General features: G+C 36.2%; 1 protein-coding gene across 2 annotated transcripts in view; it reads right to left on the bottom strand.

The window, feature by feature from the left end:
• Positions 1-8,995: 8,995 nt before the first annotated feature.
• Positions 8,996-24,056, bottom strand: part of LOC106867327 (rap guanine nucleotide exchange factor 4) — a 139,472-nt gene continuing 124,411 nt past the window's right edge. For both annotated transcript variants that reach the window (XM_014912167.2, XM_052967308.1), the window contains 5 exons: positions 22,937-23,075; positions 21,580-21,644; positions 20,328-20,382; positions 16,032-16,089; positions 8,996-12,723 (listed from right to left, as the gene is read on the bottom strand). In XM_014912167.2, the coding sequence (XP_014767653.1) occupies positions 12,651-12,723; positions 16,032-16,089; positions 20,328-20,382; positions 21,580-21,644; positions 22,937-23,075 (390 nt within the window). In that variant the 3' untranslated portion in view covers positions 8,996-12,650. The remainder of the gene's footprint in view (positions 12,724-16,031; positions 16,090-20,327; positions 20,383-21,579; positions 21,645-22,936; positions 23,076-24,056) is intronic.

Genomic DNA, 24,056 nt, shown 5'->3' with positions numbered 1-24,056 from the left:
GTCTACCCTCCGGGTCTATGAATATCGTCTTTGCTTCGAGATCCAGACTCTTGCGAAAAAGAACCGCCGTACCATTACCGCCCATCCTCGGCAGACAGGGAGAAAAATAAATGTTGAATTGTCCACCAAACATGAACTTTAGGGCTCGCGGCTCATGGAGTCTGGTCTACTTATGGCTATGATTCCCAAGTTATGTGACTTGGTATCATTTAAGAGGTACCCTTGTTTCCAAGCCACGCGCATTTACACAACCAATTTTGAGCATGACTCTATTGAAATATGTGCTTTAAAGCACAAAAAGAAAGGAACAGTGGGTTACTTACTGTTTGAAAGTTTTGTCTCCTCCTTGGATTTTTCACCTAGGAGGCTGTTGCACAATTTCTTGCACAAATATTTTTGACATCCCCCTACCGCATTGGGGTAGAGGGATTTTATTTTGTGTTGCAATGCTGGTGTTATACGATATATTTTTATTTGTTTTGGCGGTGTTGTGTGTGGGTGATTGTTTGTTTTGATGTCGTTATTTGTAATGTTTGTTTTAGGGTTGATGTATTTCATCAACTCTGTGTTTGTAGTGTCTATTGCTGTGAGCTTTGTTTTTGCTGTTATTATTGGTGTCGATCGTGTAGCAGTTGGGAGTATTTTCGGGAGATGCGAATCTCCCTGCTTTGTTGGTGTTTGTTTTTCTTTCTTTTGCTCCTCTTCCGCCTTCGTTTTTGGGCTATTTTCCATTCCTCATTACTTTCCTCGTTTTCAGACGAAATATCTGAGGAATCGGAAGGGGTAGGGGCATGTTGTATGGATCTGTGTTTGCTTGTCTAAGTGGTTGTGTTGTTGTTTTTGTTGTTGCTGGTTGTTGAATTTTTGGTTGTGGTGTAAGTGATGTGGGGGAAGGGGGGTCAGTTTTTGTATTGTCTTTTCTTTTTTTTTCTTCTTCTTTGTTGATTTTGCAGTTTTTGTGGTTTTTTTCTTTCGTTGATGTTGTTGATGTTGGTTTTGTTGTTGTTTTTTGTGTGGATGGCGGTGTGGGCAGCAAGGCTTTTTTTATGGGTTTTGTTAGTTCTTGTTGTCGTGTTTTTAGGGCAGTCGGACACTCCTTTTTGAGGTGTGCCTCGCTGTCACATAAGTAACAGCGAGGCCGCCTGCCCTCTACCACTACATATAATTTTTGGTTTGGTGATACACGGATGTAAGGTGGAATTTTTTGTATTTCTTCTTCGTTTGTGTGGAACAGGATTTGTATAGTTTTTCCTGTTCAGTTGTTTTTTCCAACGGTGATTTGGAGGATATTAATATTGTCCATGTCGACCCATATGTCCGATAGCAACCATAGTGTGTCTATTGTTGGAGGTGCATGTTTTATTGTTACCTTTGTTACCTTTTGACCAAGGTAACTAGGTATCATAGTTATTTCTTGTGTTTGAAGAGTTAGCGTTGAAAATTTCTTTGCTAACTCTTCATTTCGAAAAATCACTTGGACATGGGCATATTTATGCCACCATGTGATGTATATTTTATCAGACCATATTAAATTTAGACATTTCTGAATTTTGTCTGTACTGGCCTTCTACTTTTAGTATTTATTACTTTGTATATAATGGGTTTTTTATTTGTTTCTTGCAATGTATGTTCGGGTATGTTTAAATGTATTTCATTGTTTTCTTTAGTGATTAACCTTCTCATATCTATTATTTCTCTTGTCGTGTATGACACAATAGTTTCTTTTTGCTTGAAAGCTTCAGCAAAGTTTTTTTTTTGTTATTGTTGTTATTGTTGTTGCTGGTGCTGGCACTGGTATTGGTGGCAGATGTGGCATTTGTGACTGTGTCAGTGGTGTTGTGGCTCGTTTTCATTTTTTCTTTCTCTCTTTCGGTTGCTGCTAGTGAAGAGAGCAAAGGCTGAGTTGAACTGCTGCTGCTGCTGTTGTTGTTGTTGTTGTTGTTGTTGTTGGTGGTGGTGGCGGTGTTAACGTTCATGTTAACACTTGTATCTGTGTGTGTGATGTCTTTTCCCCTTTTCTTCATTCCTTCGTTTAAATGTGAGGAAAGGAGTGTAAGGAAAGTCAATGTCAAACGACACGCTGCAAAATTCAGCGTTCGTTGAAGGATCACCTTCATGGCTTGAAGACGCCATTCTCAAAAACAAAAATGTCTAAGAAAGCCCAAATAAATTTTTAAAATGCGGAAATATGCCACACAGGGCAGATTTCCGTTGCAAAGAAGTTGCACCACAGAATCTATGAGTTGTTGTACAACTTTCTATATAAAATTCAATTTAAATACAAACTTTTGAAAGCATAAACAAGGCAAAACTTACGGAGCCGATACGTCTACCGTTCGTCCATAAAGATAGATAGATAGATAGATAGGTGAATGGATCGATAGATAGCTGTTTTTGCTCCTGCATCTACTTGATGCAAAGAATCTTCTGTATTTGCAACAGAATCGTCTGTGCTGTTGTTTCAGCTTCTGTCTACTCATGATCTTTTCTTTCACTCTGCATTGTTCTCAGCACTTCTTCTCGTACCTCTGACTGTCCAGTTTAATGCTTCATGTATTAGCTAGTCTACAGGATGGGAACAAAGCATTTAGCCCAAACATTGCCTTCTATTTTTTCTTATTATTTCTTCATATAGAAGGCGTTGAACTGGCAGAATTGTTAACACGTTGGGCAAAATGCATTCTGAGTTATTTTATCTGGCATTCTGAGTTCAAATTCTGAGATCGACTTTGCTTTTCATCCTTTTGGGGGTTAATAAAATGAGTACTAGTTGATGTAATTAACTTACCCACTACCCCTGAAATTGCTGGCCTTGTGCCAAAATTTGAAACTATTATTTTTTTCACATAAAAGGCAACAAACTAGCAGAATCATTATCATGTCAGACAAAAGGCCTAAGTGGCATTTCTTCTGGGTTTACATTATGATTTCATTACATTATGGCAGGCTACAGAACTAGTCTGTGAACTATTTGATACCACCTCGTATTGTAGGGCCTCAATAAAAGCTGGTTAGTTGAAGTCATTACATTATTTCTTCACAAAAAGATAATTAGGTAGAAAACAAGGGAAGCTCATTTAGGTTTTACAAAGGAATGATGCATGTATTGAACGGGTTTTATTTAGAGACATCTTGCTTTTTAATTAGATATACTGCTATAAGGAGCTGACAGAATCTGCACACCAGGCAAAATGCTTAGTGGCAGTTCATCCGTCTTCATGTTCTGAGTTCAAATTCCACTGAGGTCAACTTTGCCTTTCATCTTTTTGGGGTTGATAAAATAGGTACCAGTTGAACATGGGATCATTGTAATTGACTTACCCGCTACCCTGTTGGCTTTGTGCCAACATTTAAAATCAATTAGATAGACTGCTATAGAGGATGGAAAGATTTAGGATAAAATTTAGTCTTATGAGGAGATACTTATAAACATGTTGCTATGTGAAAAGGAAATTTGTGCAGGATATTTATTACATTTGCCACCAAAAATTTTCTATATGTGGTGGTATCAAAAAGTTCTAGTAAATAACTTATTTACATAAGTTTTAACATCACCTCCTTCAAAATAGTCATCTTGCACAGCAATTCACTGGTCCCGGAATTTCTGCCACTTTTGGAATCTGGTCTGGAAGTTGTTTTCTGTGAGTCAAGGACCTTCTGCGATTCACTCTGGATTTCTATATCAGTGCTAAAACAGTGACCTTAGAGCTGCATTTTCATCTTAGGGAAGAGATGGAAGTCTGCAGATGCAAAATCTGGCAAATAGGGCAAGTGCAGAAGTGATACCATGTTGTTTTTGGCAAGAAACTCACAAGTGAGGACAGCTCAGAGACAGGGTACATTGACATTGTGAAGAATCCAATTCTTCATGCTCCACAGATTTGGTCACTTTTGCTTAATGTCCTCCCTCGACAAAATGTCACAGTAGAACTCTTGTTTGACATTCTGGCCCTGGGGGATGAATTCTTGGTGCACAATACCACATTTCCAAAGATGACACTTGTGGCAGGTCTTCCAGGGATGTTCTTCCACTTCTGAAGTGCCCATGCCACTTGATACATTATGTACGATCCATTGCTTCAACATTGTAAGCTACCCAAAGCATGCTCAATATCTCTGTAGCAGACTTCTTAAGTTTAATGCAAAATTTGACATTGGCACTTTGTTCCTATCCATGACGAAATGGCAGACTACAGCATACATGTGATCCAAAAAACACAAATTTCACAACTTGTGAAGTAAACACAGTGATGTCACTTGGTACACTGCCCCATGAAGGTCCCTACTAGCTCTCACTGTGCACTCCACCATGTGCTGTCATCTGTTGGCAGGCTACAGAACTAGTCTGTGAACTATTTGATACCACCTCGTATTGTAGGGCCTCAATAAAAGCTGGTTAGTTGAAGTCATATTTAAATAATAATAATAATGTATCTATGGCCAAGGAAGCAAGGCGTTCAGAGTATGGTGGATGCCTAATGGAGGGTGTTCACTTGGTTGCACATCTCTGAACAGTTATGTGGCACAGAATTAAAAGCTTTAGCAAATTCAAGGTAAACAACATCCACCCATGAGCCACCATCAGTGACCCGGGTGATGTCTTCCAGAAACTCGATAAATTGATCACAGCAGCTGGAGTTAGGGATACATCCAAATTGCGATGGCCAGATAAGGCTGTGAGAATTCCAGAAGTTCCAGAGTGTTTCTTGACACAGGATTCCATCAGTTTTGCAATGCAACTAGTAAGACTGAATGGATGATAGTTGACAGGCAATGTGTGGTCACCCTTTTTGAACAGAGGAATGACACTGGCAGTTTTCTATTGCTCCAGAGTAGCACTGTTGTTAAAGCAGAACTGAAAGAACAGTGAAAGCTGGTGCAGAAAAAAGTACCCACCACGTTTCAGAAGTAGGTATGTAACACCATCGAGACCAGGAGAGGCATAGTTGCACTTATTCTTAAGGTGACATCACAGCATTGCAGGTGTAAATTCCATAGTTGTTATGGAATTTGGTGTCAGAGGTGGTGGACATGGTATGTTTTGGTTTTCAATAATAAAAATGCCTGCATAGCATTCAGCAATGAGTTCTCCACATTCTTTGGGATTGTCAGTAATCTGGCTTGTGTAGAGGTTGTGAAGAGGACCAACTGGGGAGTGAGGTCTCTGTTTTGAATGTACATATTTCTGGACACCTTACTGTCAGGGTTGGTTGCTATGCACTGCTCAAATTCAAGTACTGCCCTTTTTTGTCACCTGCTTGAGATAGTTGAATGATTTATTGCTCTTTTACCTATTCATATCTGATTTATGCAGTCTGTGATCCCATTCAGTATTACAGCATTCTTTCCTGGCAAGTCTGACTGCTGCAGTCTCCCAAATTTCACTTTTTGGATGCTTTTTGTGCTTACATGGAACTGATGCTGCACATGCTATCCATATTGAGTTCAAGATGCTCTGAAGTATAGTGTTCACATCTCCAGAGTTCTAAAATTGCAGCCAGTTTGGTGCAGTAAGAGTTCCAGTCTGCTTTATTCCAGTCAAAGCAAGCAGTTTGGAGATGGCTGTGGTTTTTGCTACTGCCCATAAGGGACAGATAGGCAATGATTATAGCATGATCAAAGTTGCTTAAAGATTGCTCAGTAGTAACACTAATAATTGTTTCAGGAGTAGATCCAAAGTTTTGGTGAGCAGGTTCTGTTGGTGATCTTTGCAGACTAGCTGTACATCTTCAGAAAAAGCATGTTTTACATGTCATTCAACTTGGCTTTTACCCAAATAAGAGAATCTTTTTTGGTTACCAAAAAAAAAAAAAAAAGATATCTGGACTTTTTCCGCTTTGCTACTGTATTTTCACAACAATTCTCTATTGATAATTTGGTCACTTTAGAAAGAGAAACTCAATTATTTCTTGTAACCTTCTCAGAAGTTGAAAGAATCTATTTTATAGGTCTTCTTAGCTGATAAACCTGCCAGTAATCTCACCACATCTACCAATGATTTCACCAGAGCTTGTTACTAGCTCTCCTTAACTTGCTGACTAGATCCCACCACACATGACAAGCATTCTTCAGTTTCCTTAGTGACCAACAGATTATAGAGTGATATCCTGTCAGAGGCTTTCTCCAGGTCAATGAATGTCAGGTATAGCCACTTGCTCTTTGTTAAAAACTTTTGGAATTGTCTCATTAAAAAGCACAAACTCAAACTGCATATCATCTAAGTTAATTTTCTTTGTAATTATAACCATTCTCATAGCATCACTCTAAAGTATATGCTTGTTGTGTAATAGTTGATAATGCTGTTGCTACACTGATCAATTATAGAATTCAAGCTAATGAAGAAACCTTTATGGTAGTCGTTCAACCTGCTAGAAATAGAAGCCTAATCACCATGCTCCATAGAATACAACATATTTGATGATATAGACCTTCATATTCGTTAGAAAGACCTGATGGTCATGGCTGGAATCACAGGCTTGCTTGAACAGTTCATATTTCTGATTCTCTCACTGGCAAACCTCATGCAATCAGTTTATTTCCCCGATAGATACGTCTGATTTTAGCCTTCTCTTTTAGTAGCTACATAGTAATGTTTTTTGCTACTTATCAGGCCTACTTGGTTTTTTTTCTTAAGTATGCATGGACTGTACCAATAAGCCGCTATATCACCCTCTGTTTGGCCTACATCTTCTCTATAAAATTGTTACTTAGTACATCTTTGAGATTACATATAGTAGAAGTAGCTTTTAATTTCTCTATTTCCCTTCTCCAGTTTGTCTTACATATCTGAGACTGTCTAGTTCTTATGATGTCACTAATGTTAAGTATTACATTGTTCACCAGGGAAATCTTTTAATGTTCATACTAGTTTTCTCTTCTTTTTTTTTTCTAGTGAGTATGGAGTCTATTTGGCCTGTGTATTCATCTGGTCAGCTTTCTAAAACATGGGTTGGAGATGGTGAGATCATTTGTATCACACAATACCAATCCTTCATCACACCTTGTATATTGGCCATATTCTTCATGGTGTAGTCTAACATGTCTATTAAGTCCCTTATCTGAGATAATGAAGGAAAACAATCTTTCTCTTAGTGTAAGATGGAAGACTGAGGTGCACATCACAACTGTGAGATGTAGTGCTGCTCTGTTGTAGAAATGTGTCAATATATGACAGATGTCAGAAATGCAGTGTTGATGTATGACACAACTATGAGATGTATCACAAATCGTTGTGATGTGTTATCAAACTAAATGGACTAAAATATTTATTGGTAATGTATCATAATGCTTTGATATGTATTTCAAATATAAATTTGCAAGGCGTATTGCCATTTGATATAAATCTACTGTAATATACTATTGTAAATGTAGTATTAGCTGACACTTTGTGTATAAATGAATGCATTGGGTAAATATGCATGCTTATATCAACCTCCATAAATACATTGTACAGACATTTTATTTTCTTATGTCTGGTGTAATCAATTTACACATGAGGTGTCAGCCAACTATGACTGACATGAGGTGTCAGCCAACTACAGCTATGACACACATTAAACTGTGTAACACGATTTTTGTCTTCAGGTAGTAATTGTTATTTCCTATTTGCTTACCCTTAGAAAGTATAAAAAATGGCTAATATTTCCTTCAAAGTTTGCTTTTGTTACATTTATTCAAACCTCAACAGATCCCTCTCAACACATGGCTATGATACTCCCCCACTACACCTGTTCCTGATCAGAGATGCACATATAGTCAGCCACTAAGTGACATGCTCAAGTGGTTAAGGTCAAGCAACTGACAAACAAATTTGTAGTATTAAGCAGAATATTTGCTATAATGATATTTCTGCTTCAGCAACTTAGTGATGAATTTGTCTGAAATGTAATGAAAAATAGGTCAGTTTCAAAACATTGATGTCTAGGACAAAAAAGCAAAGTTTGAAGGGAAGACTAGTCATTTCCTTTGATTTCTAGATAGAAGCAAATAGGAAATAACACTCACTGACCAAAGACAAAAAAAAAAAGACAATAAATAAGTAAATAAAAAATTTGTTACACAGTACTATAGTTCATAATATTATCCATTAACATGCTGTTTATTCAGTAAATTAATATACCTACCAGTAGAGCATTATCTATGCAGATTAGATTTTCCAGTTTAGTGGGGTTCTTGATATTAGCGACTCTGTGTATATGTACACACACACACACAAAATATTTTCCAAGACAAATAACAAGCAACTACATGATGCCTAAAGAGCTTTTCCAAATAGAAATGAAACTGGTCAGTCTGATTTCCTTTTTCCTACTCAAAAGGGAATTGTATAGATTTGTGTTTACATTTGTTTGATGTATTCAGTTACAAACACCATGTCAGCTAATACTTCAACTGCAATGATAGATATATGCTTATAGTGCATTTATATTATCCAAGAACTTGCTACTTAGTGCAATAATTACTGTTATCAATTTGTGACAAAAGTCTTGACATGTATTGTTGCTACTGTATGACTGCTAATCATCAATCTAAAGATAGGCTGTGGTTTCAAGTTCAGTCACATTATGCAGTACCTTAGGCAAGTGTCTTCTACTATTGCCCTAGATTGACTAAAACCTTGTGAGGGAATTTGGTAAACAGAAAGTAAAAAAAGCCTGTTGTTTATATATACATACATGTGTGTTTCCTTGTGCACTAATTGTAAAATATCATATTCATGTCATAGACAGGCATAAAAGCATTATCATGTGTTTGCAATCTTCCACAAAAATCTGTTCGGACTAAAGGAAAATATTACGTTGCTTGGAAACAGGTGAAGGCTTGAAACAGGTGAGGGTTGGCAACAGGAAGAACATCCATCTAGCAGTACAAAATCTGTCTTAATTAATTTTATCTGATCCATGTAAGCATGGAAAAGTAGATACTAAAATGATGATAATGACAGAACTCTTGAATACGGTGTGTGTTATTGGAACAGAAATAACAAACAACTTAGTTATAACTTTGATATGAAATTGTTTTACTTATATTTGCAAATGTCACACTGATCTGATCATAACACATCACTTGTAAATGGTGAGGTAAAGATTGAAACTTTCACAAAAACAATTGAAGCCAATCTGTTTCATAACACATTGAAAGTTCAACAATACAATTTGGTACTCTGGTATACCATAATGAAAACAACAACAGATAACCTCACATGCATATTATACTTTCTCTCTTTCTCTCTCTCTCTCACATCTTTCCTTCACATGTATTCATCTGTTTAAATATGAAATATAATTTTTCCTTTAATAAAAACAAACAAAAACCCTTATTGCAAAGATTCAAAGAAAGGATTTAAATTAAGGGTTTTTTTTTCTTTTTGTTTTCATTGTCTTTGGTTAGAATCGATGATTTATCTGGGCAAGGGTTTTGTGTTTCCATGAAGATTTGGGGTTAATTCTTTTTTTTGTCTTTTTTTTTTTTGTTACATTCATTTTTAGAATCTGGAAGGTCAAATTTTCAGTTTCAAATATATTTTTCAGTGTAATTCCATTCACTGAAACATACCCTTACTACTATGTTTAATGTTATATCCACCTTGCTTGATACCTAGTACTCAAGTAAGATGGTTTATATTTATACCAGCTGCAAATTGTAGACAGGTTTTGTTACCAAGGCGATGTAATTAGTGCTTCAAATGAAGCAAGTGATAGCATAGTGGCTAAGTTGGAAGAGGAATGGAAGAGTTTCAGAGAATTAACAACATTATCAACAACAACAATCTCTCTCTAGAAATAAAGGCAGAGGCTATATGAGATGTGAATGACCAAGAATAAACAGAGGGAAATAGCAGCAACTGAAGAGGAATAACAAGAGTAATTGTTAACTGAATATGCAATATTTAACTTCAAAGAATGATTGATTGGTTACTGGGTAACTGAGAATGTATTTGGAACTAAAGACAGTTGGTGTATCATGTGAATGAATGATCTGTGATAGTAATTTGTGACTGGAAGGTAGCTGTGTCATGCCCTTCACTAAGGGGGTGCACTGGACGGCACTGCCCCCTCACTATTCAATGGTGTATCTTCAGATTTACAGTGATACACTTATTTTGAAACTCCACTTTAGCATTATCACAAATTAGTGCTCACTCAGAATATTCTGAAGCTCCCCCAGGCACCAAAGTCTGGCAACAGGCCTGAGCTGTGAGTTGAAGTGTGTGGGATGGGGTCAAAAGGAAGACTTGGTAATAAGTATTTATAACATTATAATTATTTTCTATATTGTCAACCCTTATTTACTGTGCTATGTTTACACTATGTTTTGATCTCCAATAACCATCAGGTGTCTTATTCCTGGATGTCTACATCATTCCAAACTGGACTGTTTGTGCACCAGTAGCTGAGTGAATAAAGAACATTATTACAATCAGTTTAGAAATAAAGGTTTGTAATTCAAATTCAGTCTGGTACAATTGATGTACCAACAATTCGACATCTGATGAGAACTGGAGATTGAACAAGCCAAGCTGAACTATAGACTTAATCTTAATTAAACTTTCAATATTTGATGTAGGTTGTTACTAAGATAGATCTGAAATTATAATCATGCACACCTGAGGATGGGTCAAGAATGAAGGAAAATAACCCATTCCATCTATCCCACCCATGCCAACTACAAGGGGACAAAACCTTCTGATATTAAGAAAACAGACATGACGATGGTTACAGGTAAATAACAATCATATGATAAAGGTTGTCTTGTACACATATATAAGACATAACTTTCTTATTAGTAAGCAAATAAGGAAATGTAGTGGAAGAGAGTTTGAACTTTTTAAGATAATTCAGTCTGGGTGTAAACTTTGCTTTATGCACTGTGATCTGGGTATAGATTTGAATTTATATGGTTTTATCTGGGAATAGATCACAATTTACATGTTGTATTTGGAGTACAAATCCAGATTTATCAGTTAGAGGAAACTAATCCATTCATAATCTGATTTGGATCCCATGAAACTGTTCCATACTTGAAGTTTACTAAAAAAAAAAAATTACTGGAAAAATTATTATAAATTTGATTTGTTTTCTATTTTAGGGAAGAAAATAAGGATTTCATATGATTTATAGAGAGGCCAATATAGATATAACAGCATATACAAGACATTGGGGGAAGGTGTTAAAAAAGGCTAACAAACAACTGACTACGACAGACTTACAACAACAATTGTTGTTGTTGGCAATGGTGGTGAATAGCAATATTGGTCATACTGTTGACAAGGATGTCCCTAATTATAGACTTTGGAGCAACATCTGTAGTTTATAAGGGGTTTATAATATTGAATTCAACTTCAAGCATTTGGCCAGTTTCTAGCAATAGCTGACCATCATATATTGTAGTAATTTTACTACATAAAATATGTGGTCCCCGTTTAAGGATGAAATATGACAGGAGTCATCTTTCCCTGAAGTCACATTGCACATTCTGTTGTGTAATAGTATATAGAGCTGTGTGAAACAATGGTGTGTTTGTATAGTGTTGGTTAATGTAAGGTTTGAATCAGTGGCCTATCGGTCATGTGAAACAGTGGTTAATGTAGTAGTGTATATCTGTGGTGTCAGTGGTGTGTCTGTAGTGTTAGTTAATGTAGTGCAAAACATTTCAATAAACACTGATAATATGAGAGAGAACTCTATAACCAATGCCAAAACTAATTTACAGGAATCTAATTAACAAAAACAATTATATGGCCTTGCATGAATTGAGTAATTATAAAAAAATACTAGAATGAACATATTCCCATAGATTCGTCGACCCTGACATATTTGGTTGTAAACTTTAAAAGATTCATGAAGTGAATGGCTTACAAGAGACATTGATTGGTCAAAAAATAGCCATATGATGACCAGCTTTATGTCACTGGGCTCACTATAGAGTTGTCAGACTTTTAGTGCCTAACACAGTGTAGCATTTTTGTCTCACAGATAAAAAATATAGTTACATTCTATTTTCACATACGTATCACTGTTGTTTCATGATATGAACTGTTATTTCTGTGGAATGAAGTGGTAAAGTCAATTAAATATTTGCCGATATCAAGAAAATGGCATTTTTTGATTCAAGCTTTCAATCTTAATCTTTCACAGAAGAAAGCACCTCCACTGAAAACTGTTGCATATAGGAGATTCACTTTGATTTCTCTGGAATTCAAATTGGTTTCTTTGCATTCTTTCTTTCTCTCTCTGATTCCTAAAACCATATTAATATCTAGAAAGATGTTTGTAGAGAAAATGCAGAAAATTTTCTGTTACTGGTTTATTTCTTTCCAGTGTCACCAGATATCAGTGAGCGTGTCGTTGTGAAGTTGAGATATCCAGTCATCTGTGGTAGAAATCAGGAACCATGAAGTTAAGATATCCTGTCATCTGTGAGAGAAATTCAGGAACTGTGGAATTATGATATCCAGTCAACTGTGGTAGAAACCAAGAACCATGAAGTTAAGATATCCAGTCCTCTGTGGTAGAAACCAGGAACCATGAAATTGGGATGTCCAGTTGTCTGTGGTAGAAATTTATAAACTGTGAAGATAAGATAGTTAGTCATCTGTGATTGAAATTCAGAAGTTCTCTGCAGATTGAATCACTTCAGTTTAACCAATGTTATGTTCGTCTTGGTTCAAGTTTGTGGGAGAGTTGTGTTAATGTTCGTTGATTGTCCATAACACACAAATTTCTGAAAGACATAGAAGAAAACATATTTTAGAAATTGAATTTTACTGAGATAGGCTGTTCAGGTATAATTTAACATTGCCAAGTATATTGAAATTTTTGGCAATAGATATAAACACACACTACTGTAACTAGAACAAATACTATACTATGTAACACAATTTATGTCCTTGGATAGCAACTGTTATTTTCTATTTGCTTGCCCTTAGAAAGTATGAAAAATGGCTAATATTTCCTTCAAACTTCGCTTTTGTTACATTTATTCAAACACTAAAGAATATCTCTCAGCATATGGCTGTGATGCTCTCCCATTATTCCTGCTCATGATCAGAGATGCACATATTGTCAGCCACTAAGGGACATGCTGAAGTGGTTATGGTCAAGCAACTGACAAGCAAATCTGTGGTATTGAGTAGAGAATTTGCTATAACAATATTTCTGCTTCAGCATCTCAGTGCCGAATGTCTGAAATGTAATGAAAAATACCTTAAAAACCCATGTAATTTACACACATTTTTCTGCAAAAATAATAATCAACTTTAGTGGGTGTGTAATGTACATGAGTAGATCATTTCCAGAATTTTTTTTGAAATTTTTTTGGTTGAAAAAGACGTACAAAATGTAAGCATTCATACCAGAAGTTGACTCATTTAATGTCAGAATAGGTTTTTACAGAAAAAAATAATGGCTTAAATATAATGAAGTTGACTTTTATTTATGCTGGATAGTATAATGCTTATTTTTTCTGTATAAGTTTACTAAAACCATTGAATAGTTAACTAATTTTTCATGTCCGATGTTCATGCTGGTTGGGGCCATATTTTACATTGCTTGGAGTTTTTACCTATCGCAATGGAACACCATTGGCATACATAGTGATATGGATATTCCTGATTGTAAAAAAATGTAATGATAAGGATAATTGTGATTGTCTGTTTTTATTTTCGTTTATTTACTAGGTACAGTTTTAAGTTTGTCGTACTGTTTATGCCAATTTTGAACATTGGCTTCATTAAGATTACAATGCCTTCCAGCAGCTGTATTGCCACGCTCAAATGCATATTCAACATATTTAATTTCTCCTTCACTGTAAACGATTCATAAATTCTGGCCATACTGACAATAATGGTAATGACAAATTTTAAAGTTTGCTTGACATTTTATAAGTGTGAAAGGGATTAAAATTTCGATACCCTGTATCAAAATTTCCGACAAGAATAGGTGAAAAAGAATTCTGTTTATATAATCAGTCTGATCGGTCACCTTCCTCTGTCGGGTGAATGAAGTGTCATTCAAGATGATGTTTATTGGTAATTAAACTTAATTTGCAACACTTGTGCGTATTTATCAGCTTTGTTTTTGTTGGTAATTCTTATCAACAACTTTTACTGTGATAGTGATTTGAGAAGACATACAGCAGTATGCAAAAGATCAGACATAATCTCTTGTGGGCAAGAAATGTAAAATAAAGTTTATTGTAAACAACACAAACACTTTGTAATTTAATAGCTTTCAATATGATACCTGTTAAACAGAAATTATTTTTATTTAATGAAAATTTAATAAAATCTAGTCATAAGTAAGTGAAATTATGCTAAATATAACTAAATTGAAAACCTTTTTCCCCTGGCTATATCGGAAATTCTGAAAATTTGTGGGTGCAAATTTTACATGAGTAGAAGCTCTTTTTAACAAATTTCATCCTGAAAATTATTGGCGTAAATTACACAGGTGTGCAAATCACATGGGTTTTTATGGTAGGTCAATTTCAAAACATTGATGTCCAGATCACAAAAGCAAAGTTTGCAGGGAATAGTAGTCATTTCGTTTGATATCTAGATAGAAGCAAATAGGAAATAATACTTATTAACGAAAGACAAAAAAAAAAAAAGAAAACGAAAAAAATTGCTACATAGTGCAATGCTCTCTTACTGAACAGTCACATGAATGGTGGCCTCAATCCCCTATAACAATTATGACCAACCATTACTCAAACTATCCTAACAAAGATGAAGCCTCTTCACTTGTCTTGCTACCTGCCCCTTCTGTCTGATATAACACAGACTCTCTTCCCCACCCTTTCTCCATCTAGTACTATAGAGACAGCCTCATTCACTGTCATCTGTTGTTGATGCAATATATACCTCAGGCAAGACAACAACAGCAGTATACTCTGCAATTAAATGTGACAATTGAGTAAAAGAACTGTTTCTATGAGGCCTACTTCCAAACTACTCTGATAACAGACAACTACAAACTCCTTTTTGCAGCTGTTGACATGAATAGGCATGTTGGGCAATAATGCCATGATTACTATTCTGATGTACATAGACATTAAGGTTATGGTAAATGGAATGAAGTGAGTCCAAGTCTCTTGCAGTTCTGGGATGCAAATGATCAAATTATTTATAATATGGACTTCAGGAAAACAGATAGCTACTTTATCACCAACCATTCAGGCAAAAATGCAAGCCAAATAAACTTTGTGATTCAGACACTGAGATAGAAGGTTGCAAATTTGAAGTTTGTCTTCAGTGAAGACAACCACTCAGCTAGATGGCGAAAGATTCTGTAACCAGATATAAGTTCAAAGCAGTTGATGGTTGAGATGTTTTTATAAGGCATTTCATTGTGAATCACTGCATCGTTCCCAGTTCAATCTCACTGTGGTACTTTAGACAAGCTTCTTTTTTCCATAGCTTGACATTCATGAAACCATGTGAGTTGCATTTGTTAGAAATATATACTCTTTTATTCTTTTATTTGTTTCAGTTATTTGACTGTGACTAGGCTGGAGTACCACCTTGAAGGGTTTTTAGGCAAACTAATTGACCCCGGGACTTATTTCGTAAGCCTAGTACTTATTCTATCATTCTCTTTTGCTAAACTGCTATGTTATGGGGACATAAACACACCAAACACTGGTTGTCAAGCAGTGATGGGGGAATAAATACAGAGACAAAGAGACACACACACACGCATATATATATATATATGCGATGGGTTTCCTTCAGTTTCCATCTACCAAGTCCAGTCACTTGCCCTAGGTGCTATGCAGTGGGACTGAACCCAGAACCACATGGTCGGGAAGTGAGCTTCTTACCATACAGCCATGCCTGTACCTAGGTATGTGTATATCTCTCATCAAAACACCAGTGATTTTCAAGCAAGGTCTCTTGTAATATTTTTTCAACACTGAGTTACAGGCACTCCCCCAACGAGGTTATTCACCAATCTAAATATAAAGCAAGCAATAAAGTAATTCACTGAGAAAGGAAAGATGCATAAAAAGAATTATCTTTTTCCACTGACCTTACATAAGCCTTAACTTCAAAAGGTGGTTTCACAGAACTGCTTGGTATATCCAAATCTAAGAGTTCAAAAGGAATAAATCGTTGTTAGTTTGAAATAAATATATTTAACACTTTCAATTGCTCACCATAATTTCTCCCCGCAAAAATATTGCGTTGTCCGGAAAGTTCGTGCCGATTTTTAAAGGAAAGAAAAAGGTCAATAAATACTTGCCATTACATTTTTAATCAACCAAATATGAACTATTTGGTTGCACAATGCATCTCCATCTTTCCCTTAATTTGAAAATACCTTCTTCTCTGAATTGAGGTGGTTTCATGGCAAATAAGTCAAAAGGTAAGCTACCATAAAACGGCACAAACTTTCCGGACAACCCAATAATAACAAATTTCGCGGGTTAGTCGTTAAATCAATCTCTCTTGAATGATGATTTATTTCATTGACCCAGAGAGGATGAAGGACAAAGTTGACCTTTGCGCAATTTAAACTCGGAACATGAAGGGTTGAAACAAATACCACAAACTTTTTTGTCCGATGCTCAAACGATTCTGCTAACAATGATATGGAATGGTGAAAACTGTTTTTGTATCCTTGATAATTAATTAAAGTTACATATGATTTCCTTTTCTTTTTGTTTGTTTGTTACATCACTTAATCACACAATTTTTTAAAAAATGCGTAAAATATTAAGACAAGATTACAAATCGTTAAATATTTTCCTATTATTGGATAATAAAACTTATAAAAAAAACAAAAAAGTAATGAAAGTTGAATAAAGCGTCAGAGAAAGATAAATTGTCAGTCAAATATCGTGTGAGATAAAATTATATTTTCTTTTTGCCACAAAAATTAAAACTGGAATTTTTTTCATTCAATTGCTTTATGTTAGTAACAACTAAAGGATGTAACTCTCAGAAGAATGTAATACAAGTTTGTGCCTCGTGAGGAGAGATGAATAGCTTTTCTTCAAAGAAATGAGAATTGCAGTGTAAAGATGTGAATTAATATTTTTAATGAAGTTCAGCACAAGGACAGAGTTCATAGAAATTAGTAATGATCAGCATAAGAAAGTGAGCAAGTACGAATCAAGATTTTAATAAAAGGGACATAACTCATGAACCAACAAAATTCTAAGGGAAGTAATTCTGTTAATTAAACCCTAGAAGGGACGTAATTATGTCAACATACTTAAAAACTATGAAGAGGACATAACTCTAGCTGGTTAAATGAATATATTTCAAATATTGCCTTGCAGTATATAGTTTATGAGGTCGGTAAAATACAGTACCAGTCAAATACTGGATTCAGTATAATCAATCGTTGCGCTTCCCACCGAATTTCTTATATGCGTTAAAAACCACGAATGCAATCTTTTAAGCTGTGTCACTCTCAACTTATGTGAAATATACAATGCTTGTTGAATACACCTCCAAGTATGTTGAAAGCATTGTACAACTGTATGAAAGTATCTGTGCGCATGCACTTATATCATTATCATCATGATGGTTTTCACGTCCAATATTTCCAGAACCATGAATCAGACGAAAATGTTGGGGCAGTTTTTCTACATATCCTGTCGCCAACCCACACCTGTTTTCAAACAAGGTAACATTTCGCCATGTTTTGCAAGAAAGATTGGAAAGAAAGGACACTGCTTGCATGACGGGGACATTCGTTTTCATGCAATATCCAGACACACAAACCGGGCTTTCAGTTTCTGTCTAACAAATCCACCTGCGAGGGGCTATATTAAAAAAGTGCGGTGGAACTTAACCCAGATCCATGAGACTGGGAAGCAAACTTCTTACCACGCACCCACGCCTGTATGTATACACACACAAACATGCATGCACGCACACCTGCACACATACACAGTATTCTTGAATTGTAAGGAAGTCCACGAGGTTCCAGGTTTGTTGACACAGTGTGGCATCTTGGGTAAATGTCATAAGTTGACACATAACTTGTAAGTGAAATTGGGTGAACAAACTTTATAGCAGCCAGTTGGATGGACTGTACTTGTAATTCACAAAAATGCAGCCTTGTTACACTGTGTCAAGTTGATTTTTGCTTTAGTTTAAGCTTAAAAGTATCTGTGACATGTTCAGCTTACATATTAATTAAGGAACAGGTAATGCAGTAACTCAAAAACACAAACTCTCACTAATTCATATCTTTACTTCATTGGACACTAAAAGCCCTGCTTGCGAAAACCTGTTGAGGCAAGTGAATTTGGAATTTGAAATCTGAAATCGAAATTGAACCAAATCCGACGACTGGCACCCATGCCAACCTCTCCTTCATTGGACACTAAACTCTGCTTGCGAAGACCTGTTGGGACAAGTGAAATCAAAAGCGTAATTGAACCATACACGATGACTGGCACCTGCGCCAGTGGAGCACTAACAGCACTGTCCGAACGTGTTCATTGCCAGAGTAGCTGTCTGGCTTCCATGCTAGTGGCCCGTAAATAGCACCATTTTAGTGTAATCGTTACCAGTGTTGCCTTCTAGCACTTGTGCTGGTGGCATGTTAGAAAATCATTTGAGTGAGGTCGTTGCCAGTGCTGCTGGACTGGCTCCCGTGCAGGTGGCATGTAAAAAACACCTTTTTGAGGTGGCCATTGCCAGTACCGGGTAACTGGCCCTCGTGCCGGTGGCACGTAAAAGCACCCACTATGCTCTTGGAGTGGTTGGCATTAGGAAGGGCATCCAGCTGTAGAAACTCTGCCAGATCAGATTGGAGCCTGGTGCAGCCTTCTGGCTTGCAAGTCCTCAGTCAAATCGTCCAACCCATGCTAGCATGGAAACTGAACGTTAAACGATGATGATATATATCCAGAATTAGGGAATGGAGTAGATAAAATCCATATTACATACTGAAATGTAGTAATTACTCAAATGAGGAGTAATCCACTAGCTACTTGTTGTGCCAAAGTTACCTTAGTCAAATTAAGGTTACATTGTTGTCAAGGAATCTGATGTTAATTCACAAGAGATTTCATCCAAAAATATATATAAATAGCCATCCCTAATGTTTCAGCTACCTTTGGGTATGAGATTTTGCACTTGGGGAAACTTGTAAAGCATGATTTCAGGATATGGACAGTAATCTTACTCTTCAGCTACTTAAATATTTGCATATGATGTGGGATTTGAAGAATTCATAAAGGATAGTGCAGCTGAGTTGTTAGTGTCCTATAGAGAAAGTTTATCAATAAGAATCTGAGTCTGAAGCTGTTAGAATAAGAACAGCCAAAGAATACAGATGACAATATGGAAATTCCACCCATTCCACTTAAATTTACAACATATATCTCCCTTCATTCTCATCTCTTTCCCTCCTCCTTTACCTCCCCCTTTTTTTCTTTCTTTCTCATCCCTCCCTAATTCTTCAATCCCTCTACCCACTAACTCTCTCCTCTCCTTCCACATGACCGATGTTCAGCCAAGCCTGACCTTACTTTCTTGGTTCAACTACCATCCATGCAGCATCTCTCATATTTCTTCCCATGACTTTCATCTTCTATGTTCCTGCTGTAAGGCTTTCACTTCCACACATGCCAGCTTCATTTAATTCGTCCTTAGTCGAAAGACACCTGTTGTTAATGTCCTGTTATTTGTATTTGTAATTGTGTACTATTTCTCCGTTCTTTTACTTTACGTCCTTGTTTTTGTATACATTCGCTTGATTTCTTCCAAAGAATCTAGTGCTCTTAGCTTAGATTTCTTTGGGGCCGGCTAGATTAGAGCAGTCTTGAAATTAACCTGCTGAAACTGCAGGGACGATCTGCTTCTCAACTGAAGATTGAAAGCTCTGAATGTCCTGTCCTTGTTTTTTCCTGTCCTCTTTTGTATCATCTACTGTCCGAATGTTTTGTTGTTGCCTGTTATGTTCTTGTTCCATTTTTTGTCTTGATTTTATATATATATATATATATATATATATATATATATGTATGTATGAATGTATGTATGTATATATATATGTGTGTGTGTGTGTGTGGGGGGGTTTGATCCCTGGACCAGGTGGTGTGTTGTGTTCTTGAGCAAAGAGCTTTGTTTTACATTGGAACAGTCATGGTTGGAAGGTCTGCTACATCAGTGTTGTCATGGTACCAGATAAACAATTTCTCATATATAAAATTACAGATATTATAATAAACTTTTTCTAAAACTTGATTATATTCAAAATTAATTAAAACTCAAAGTTGGTCAGCTCATTAGAAATATAACCATGATGGCATTTAAGAAAGATTTGACAAAAATAAAACAAACGAAAAAATTTGGTACTTACTTAGTGGCATACTTCGGCAGCATCTTACAGTTCTCAACGTCTGAGCAATCATATGCTAATGGAAATGAAAAACAAATTAATTAGACTGAGGTGTTAATGACATGAATCTAAACAAAAGATGATATAAGAGAGATATCATGATTAGTGAAAGGGAACGAATGTAGTCTTTAGACTGTTATTGTTGTTTGGCTGCTGGTCAACTATTGTCTAGCAGACACATGATCAGAGACTATTTCAGTCTCCTCTACAGTTACATCTTCAAGGTATTTAGGGTTGTTTGGTGAAAGTTTGGAGAAGTTCTCTAGCGTTGATGTATGTCAAGAGATGCTTGGTGTAGACAGCTCAGAGATGAGATAAGTTAGAGAGTGAAGGATATAGCTGAAGGAAGACATATGATGACAATGTTCAGATTTTACATAATCAGGTCTTGTAATAGTGAAGGCCTTATGTAAACTAAAGTGTAGAGAAACTTAGGAGTAGTGGGATAGCTCACAAGTTAGATAGTTACATGAAAGTGTGAAGGAAAGGGTCTGATGATTTTAATGTAATTGGTTTCAAATTTTGACACAAGATCAGAAAGTTCAGGGAAGTGGGTTAATCAATTATATCACCCCACAATGCTCCACTGGTATTTATTTTATCGACACCAAAAGGATGAAAAGCAAAGTCAACCTCGGTGGAATATGAACTTGGAATGTAAAGATAGAAGAAGAATGTAAAGATAGAAGAAGAATGTAAAGATAGAAGAAGAATGTAAAGATAGAAGAAGAATGTAAAGATAGAAGAAGAATGTAAAGATAGAAGAAGAATGTAAAGATAGAAGAAGAATGTAAAGATAGAAGAAGAATGTAAAGATAGAAGAAGAATGTAAAGATAGAAGAAGAATGTAAAGATAGAAGAAGAATGTAAAGATAGAAGAAGAATGCAATGATGCTATGCCTGAGATACTAAAGAGTTGCAGTAGAGAGTTAAGGAAAATATGGTGTGAAATGGTGATGAATTTTGAGATACACCCCAGAGTAGAGGGTATAATTTAAAGGAAACTTGAAGTGAATTGTATTAAACATGAAAATGGAAGGCAGCTGTATGTATGTATGTATGCATGTATGCTTGCATGTGTATGCATTATATATATATATATATATAGATATATATATATATATATATACACACCCACACACTATACATAGTTACCTGAGGAAGTAACATAAAAATATTAACAAAAACACAGAAGTTAAACATTAAGCCTTACCATTTTCTCAAAGTTCACCAGGCCATCATAGTATGTTTTATTCCCTTCATGAGTGAATGTCATGTCTATGGATGATAAATTGAAATAAAAATTAATAAGACAGTGTAGAAATTTCCTCAGTGTGACTGAGGGAATAAATATATATGTGAGATGGAGGAGATGGCACATCTATAAGTCAGAGATCAAAGAGTTTTGGGGACTAAAGTCAGGAATTTTAGTTGTAGGATGTGAAGGGACATGTCCTAAGAGGATAGTCAGTCCCTCAGCTGTTTTTGATGGGTTGAAGATGATACATTTATTATGTAAAGGATTTTCAGCATAGAATTGGTGGAACTCTAATCAGTCAGCTGATTTGAAGCAGCAAAGTATCTGCAGGATTGGAGGTTTATTCTTCTACTTCTTGGCGGCCTTCAGGTACCTGAGATTCTTAGCAGCTTCTGGTTACACACATTTTATTGTTCCAACGTAGAGTGGTCTGATTACCCCCACATGTGACTGAGTCATTTAGGCATTGAGTCATAATACATCAAACTTCTTAGTGAAGTGAATTTGGGATGTAGGTCTGCTGTCATCATCCATAAGAGTTCCAGCCAGGAATGGCATCAAACAGAGAGATACCATCATTCCAAAGTTCATCACAGCATGTCTTGAAATGGGCGATCAGAGACTCTAATTGGAAAGGTGGAATCAACATTAGTAGTGAGTTAATAAAGCACCTCTAATTCATAAATGACATCATGCTCATTGCAGAAATCAATGATCAGCCACAGATCTTGTTGACCGAGCTGGACACCCAAAGTTCAGCAGTAGTCCTCAAAATACACATGATTTGAAAATGCTGAATAGTGGTGGGTAGTGATGAAATTGTTGGGGTGAAGAAATACAACTATTTAGGACTGGTATTAAATATGTCAAGATATGAATGCTGAAATCTCAAGCAGAGAGAGCAGAATGGAAGGTGTTTGTCTCAGTTAAAGAGAGGCCCAGAGAAAAGCTGGACAAGACCCTATCTGCCAATCTCTTCAATGACATCATCTTATCTACACAAATGAGACTTGAACTACTGTCAAGAAGGTAGAACAAAGACTTGCTGTGATACAAAGGTCCATGGAATGCTCCATGCTAAGAACATGTGATGCTACATAAGAATCTATACACAGCCTTGATCAATCTCCTACAAATCAAATACTATAATTTTTCAAAATATACATTGAACAAATATGAAGAGATGGTCATAGCTGACCTTGGGCTGAATAAAGAAAACAAAGAAAAAGGTGAAGGTGGTGGTGAGGGTGACACTGATGACTCTTAGACAAAGATGAACAGGGTGCAGAGGTGGAGACAGTAACTCACTTACCTTTCATCATTAGAGGCATGAATGGGATGATCGGCGGACGCATCTTTGAAATGGACAGTCTGTAGACACGATGGTTCCGAGAAGGGTCCATAATGGTTTCAAACTCTGAAAACATCTTTTTTAACTTCCCTGGAAGTTTCTGTGAGTTAGCAAGAAAAGAAAAATAGAGTATTTACTGACATGCTAGCTCACTATCATTATTATTGTCAAACTTGCCTTTCATCCTTTCGGGGTCGATAAAATAAGTACCAATGGGGTCAATATAATTGACTAGTCCTTTCCCCCCAAATTTCAGGCCTTATGCCTATAATAGAAGGGATTATTATTATTATTGTTGTTAAGGCGACAAGCTGGCAGAACCATTAGCATGCTGGGCAAAATATTTAGCAGCATTTCGTCTGTCTTTATGTTCTGAGTTCAAATTCCACTGAGGTCGACTTTACCTTTCATCCTTTTGGGGTTGATAAAATTAAGTACCAGTGAAGAAATGGGGCTCGATGTAATCAACGTCTTTCCCCGACATAATTTCAGGCCTTGTGCCTTTAGTAGAAAGGATTATTATTATTGCTATTGTTGTTGTTGTGAAGGCAGTGAGCTGGCAGGATGGCAGAATCATTTGCACGCTGGACAAAAGGCTTAGCAGTATTTCATCCATCTTTATATTCTGAGTTCTAATTTCACCAAGGTTGACTTTGCCTTTCATCCTTTCAGAGTCAATAAAATAAGTAGCAGTCAAGCACTGGGGTTGATGTAATCAACGAGACTCCTTCCCTAAAATTTCTGGCCATATGCTTACAGAAAAAAAGAATTATTATCATTACTCAACTGGTTCTTATTTTATCAACCCTGGCAAAGTTGCCAAGGCAAAGTTGCCAAGGCAAAGTTGCAAGGCAAAGTTGCCAAGGTCAGCTTTGCCTGACATCCTTTCAGGGTTGATAAAATAAGTACCTGTTGAGTACTGAAATTGATGTAATCAACTTACTCTCTCCCCTGAAATTACTAGCCTTGTGCCAAAATTTCAAATAATAACAATAACAATAACAATAACAATGACAATAATGACGACGACGACGACGACGACGACGACGACGACGACGACGACGACGACGACGACGACGAC

Source organism: Octopus bimaculoides, chromosome 4, assembly GCF_001194135.2.
Source record: "Octopus bimaculoides isolate UCB-OBI-ISO-001 chromosome 4, ASM119413v2, whole genome shotgun sequence".
NCBI classification, from domain to species: Eukaryota; Metazoa; Mollusca; class Cephalopoda; order Octopoda; family Octopodidae; genus Octopus; species Octopus bimaculoides.
The sequence above is the reverse complement of the archived record's forward strand: the minus strand, read 5'-3'. Positions and strand labels throughout refer to the sequence as shown.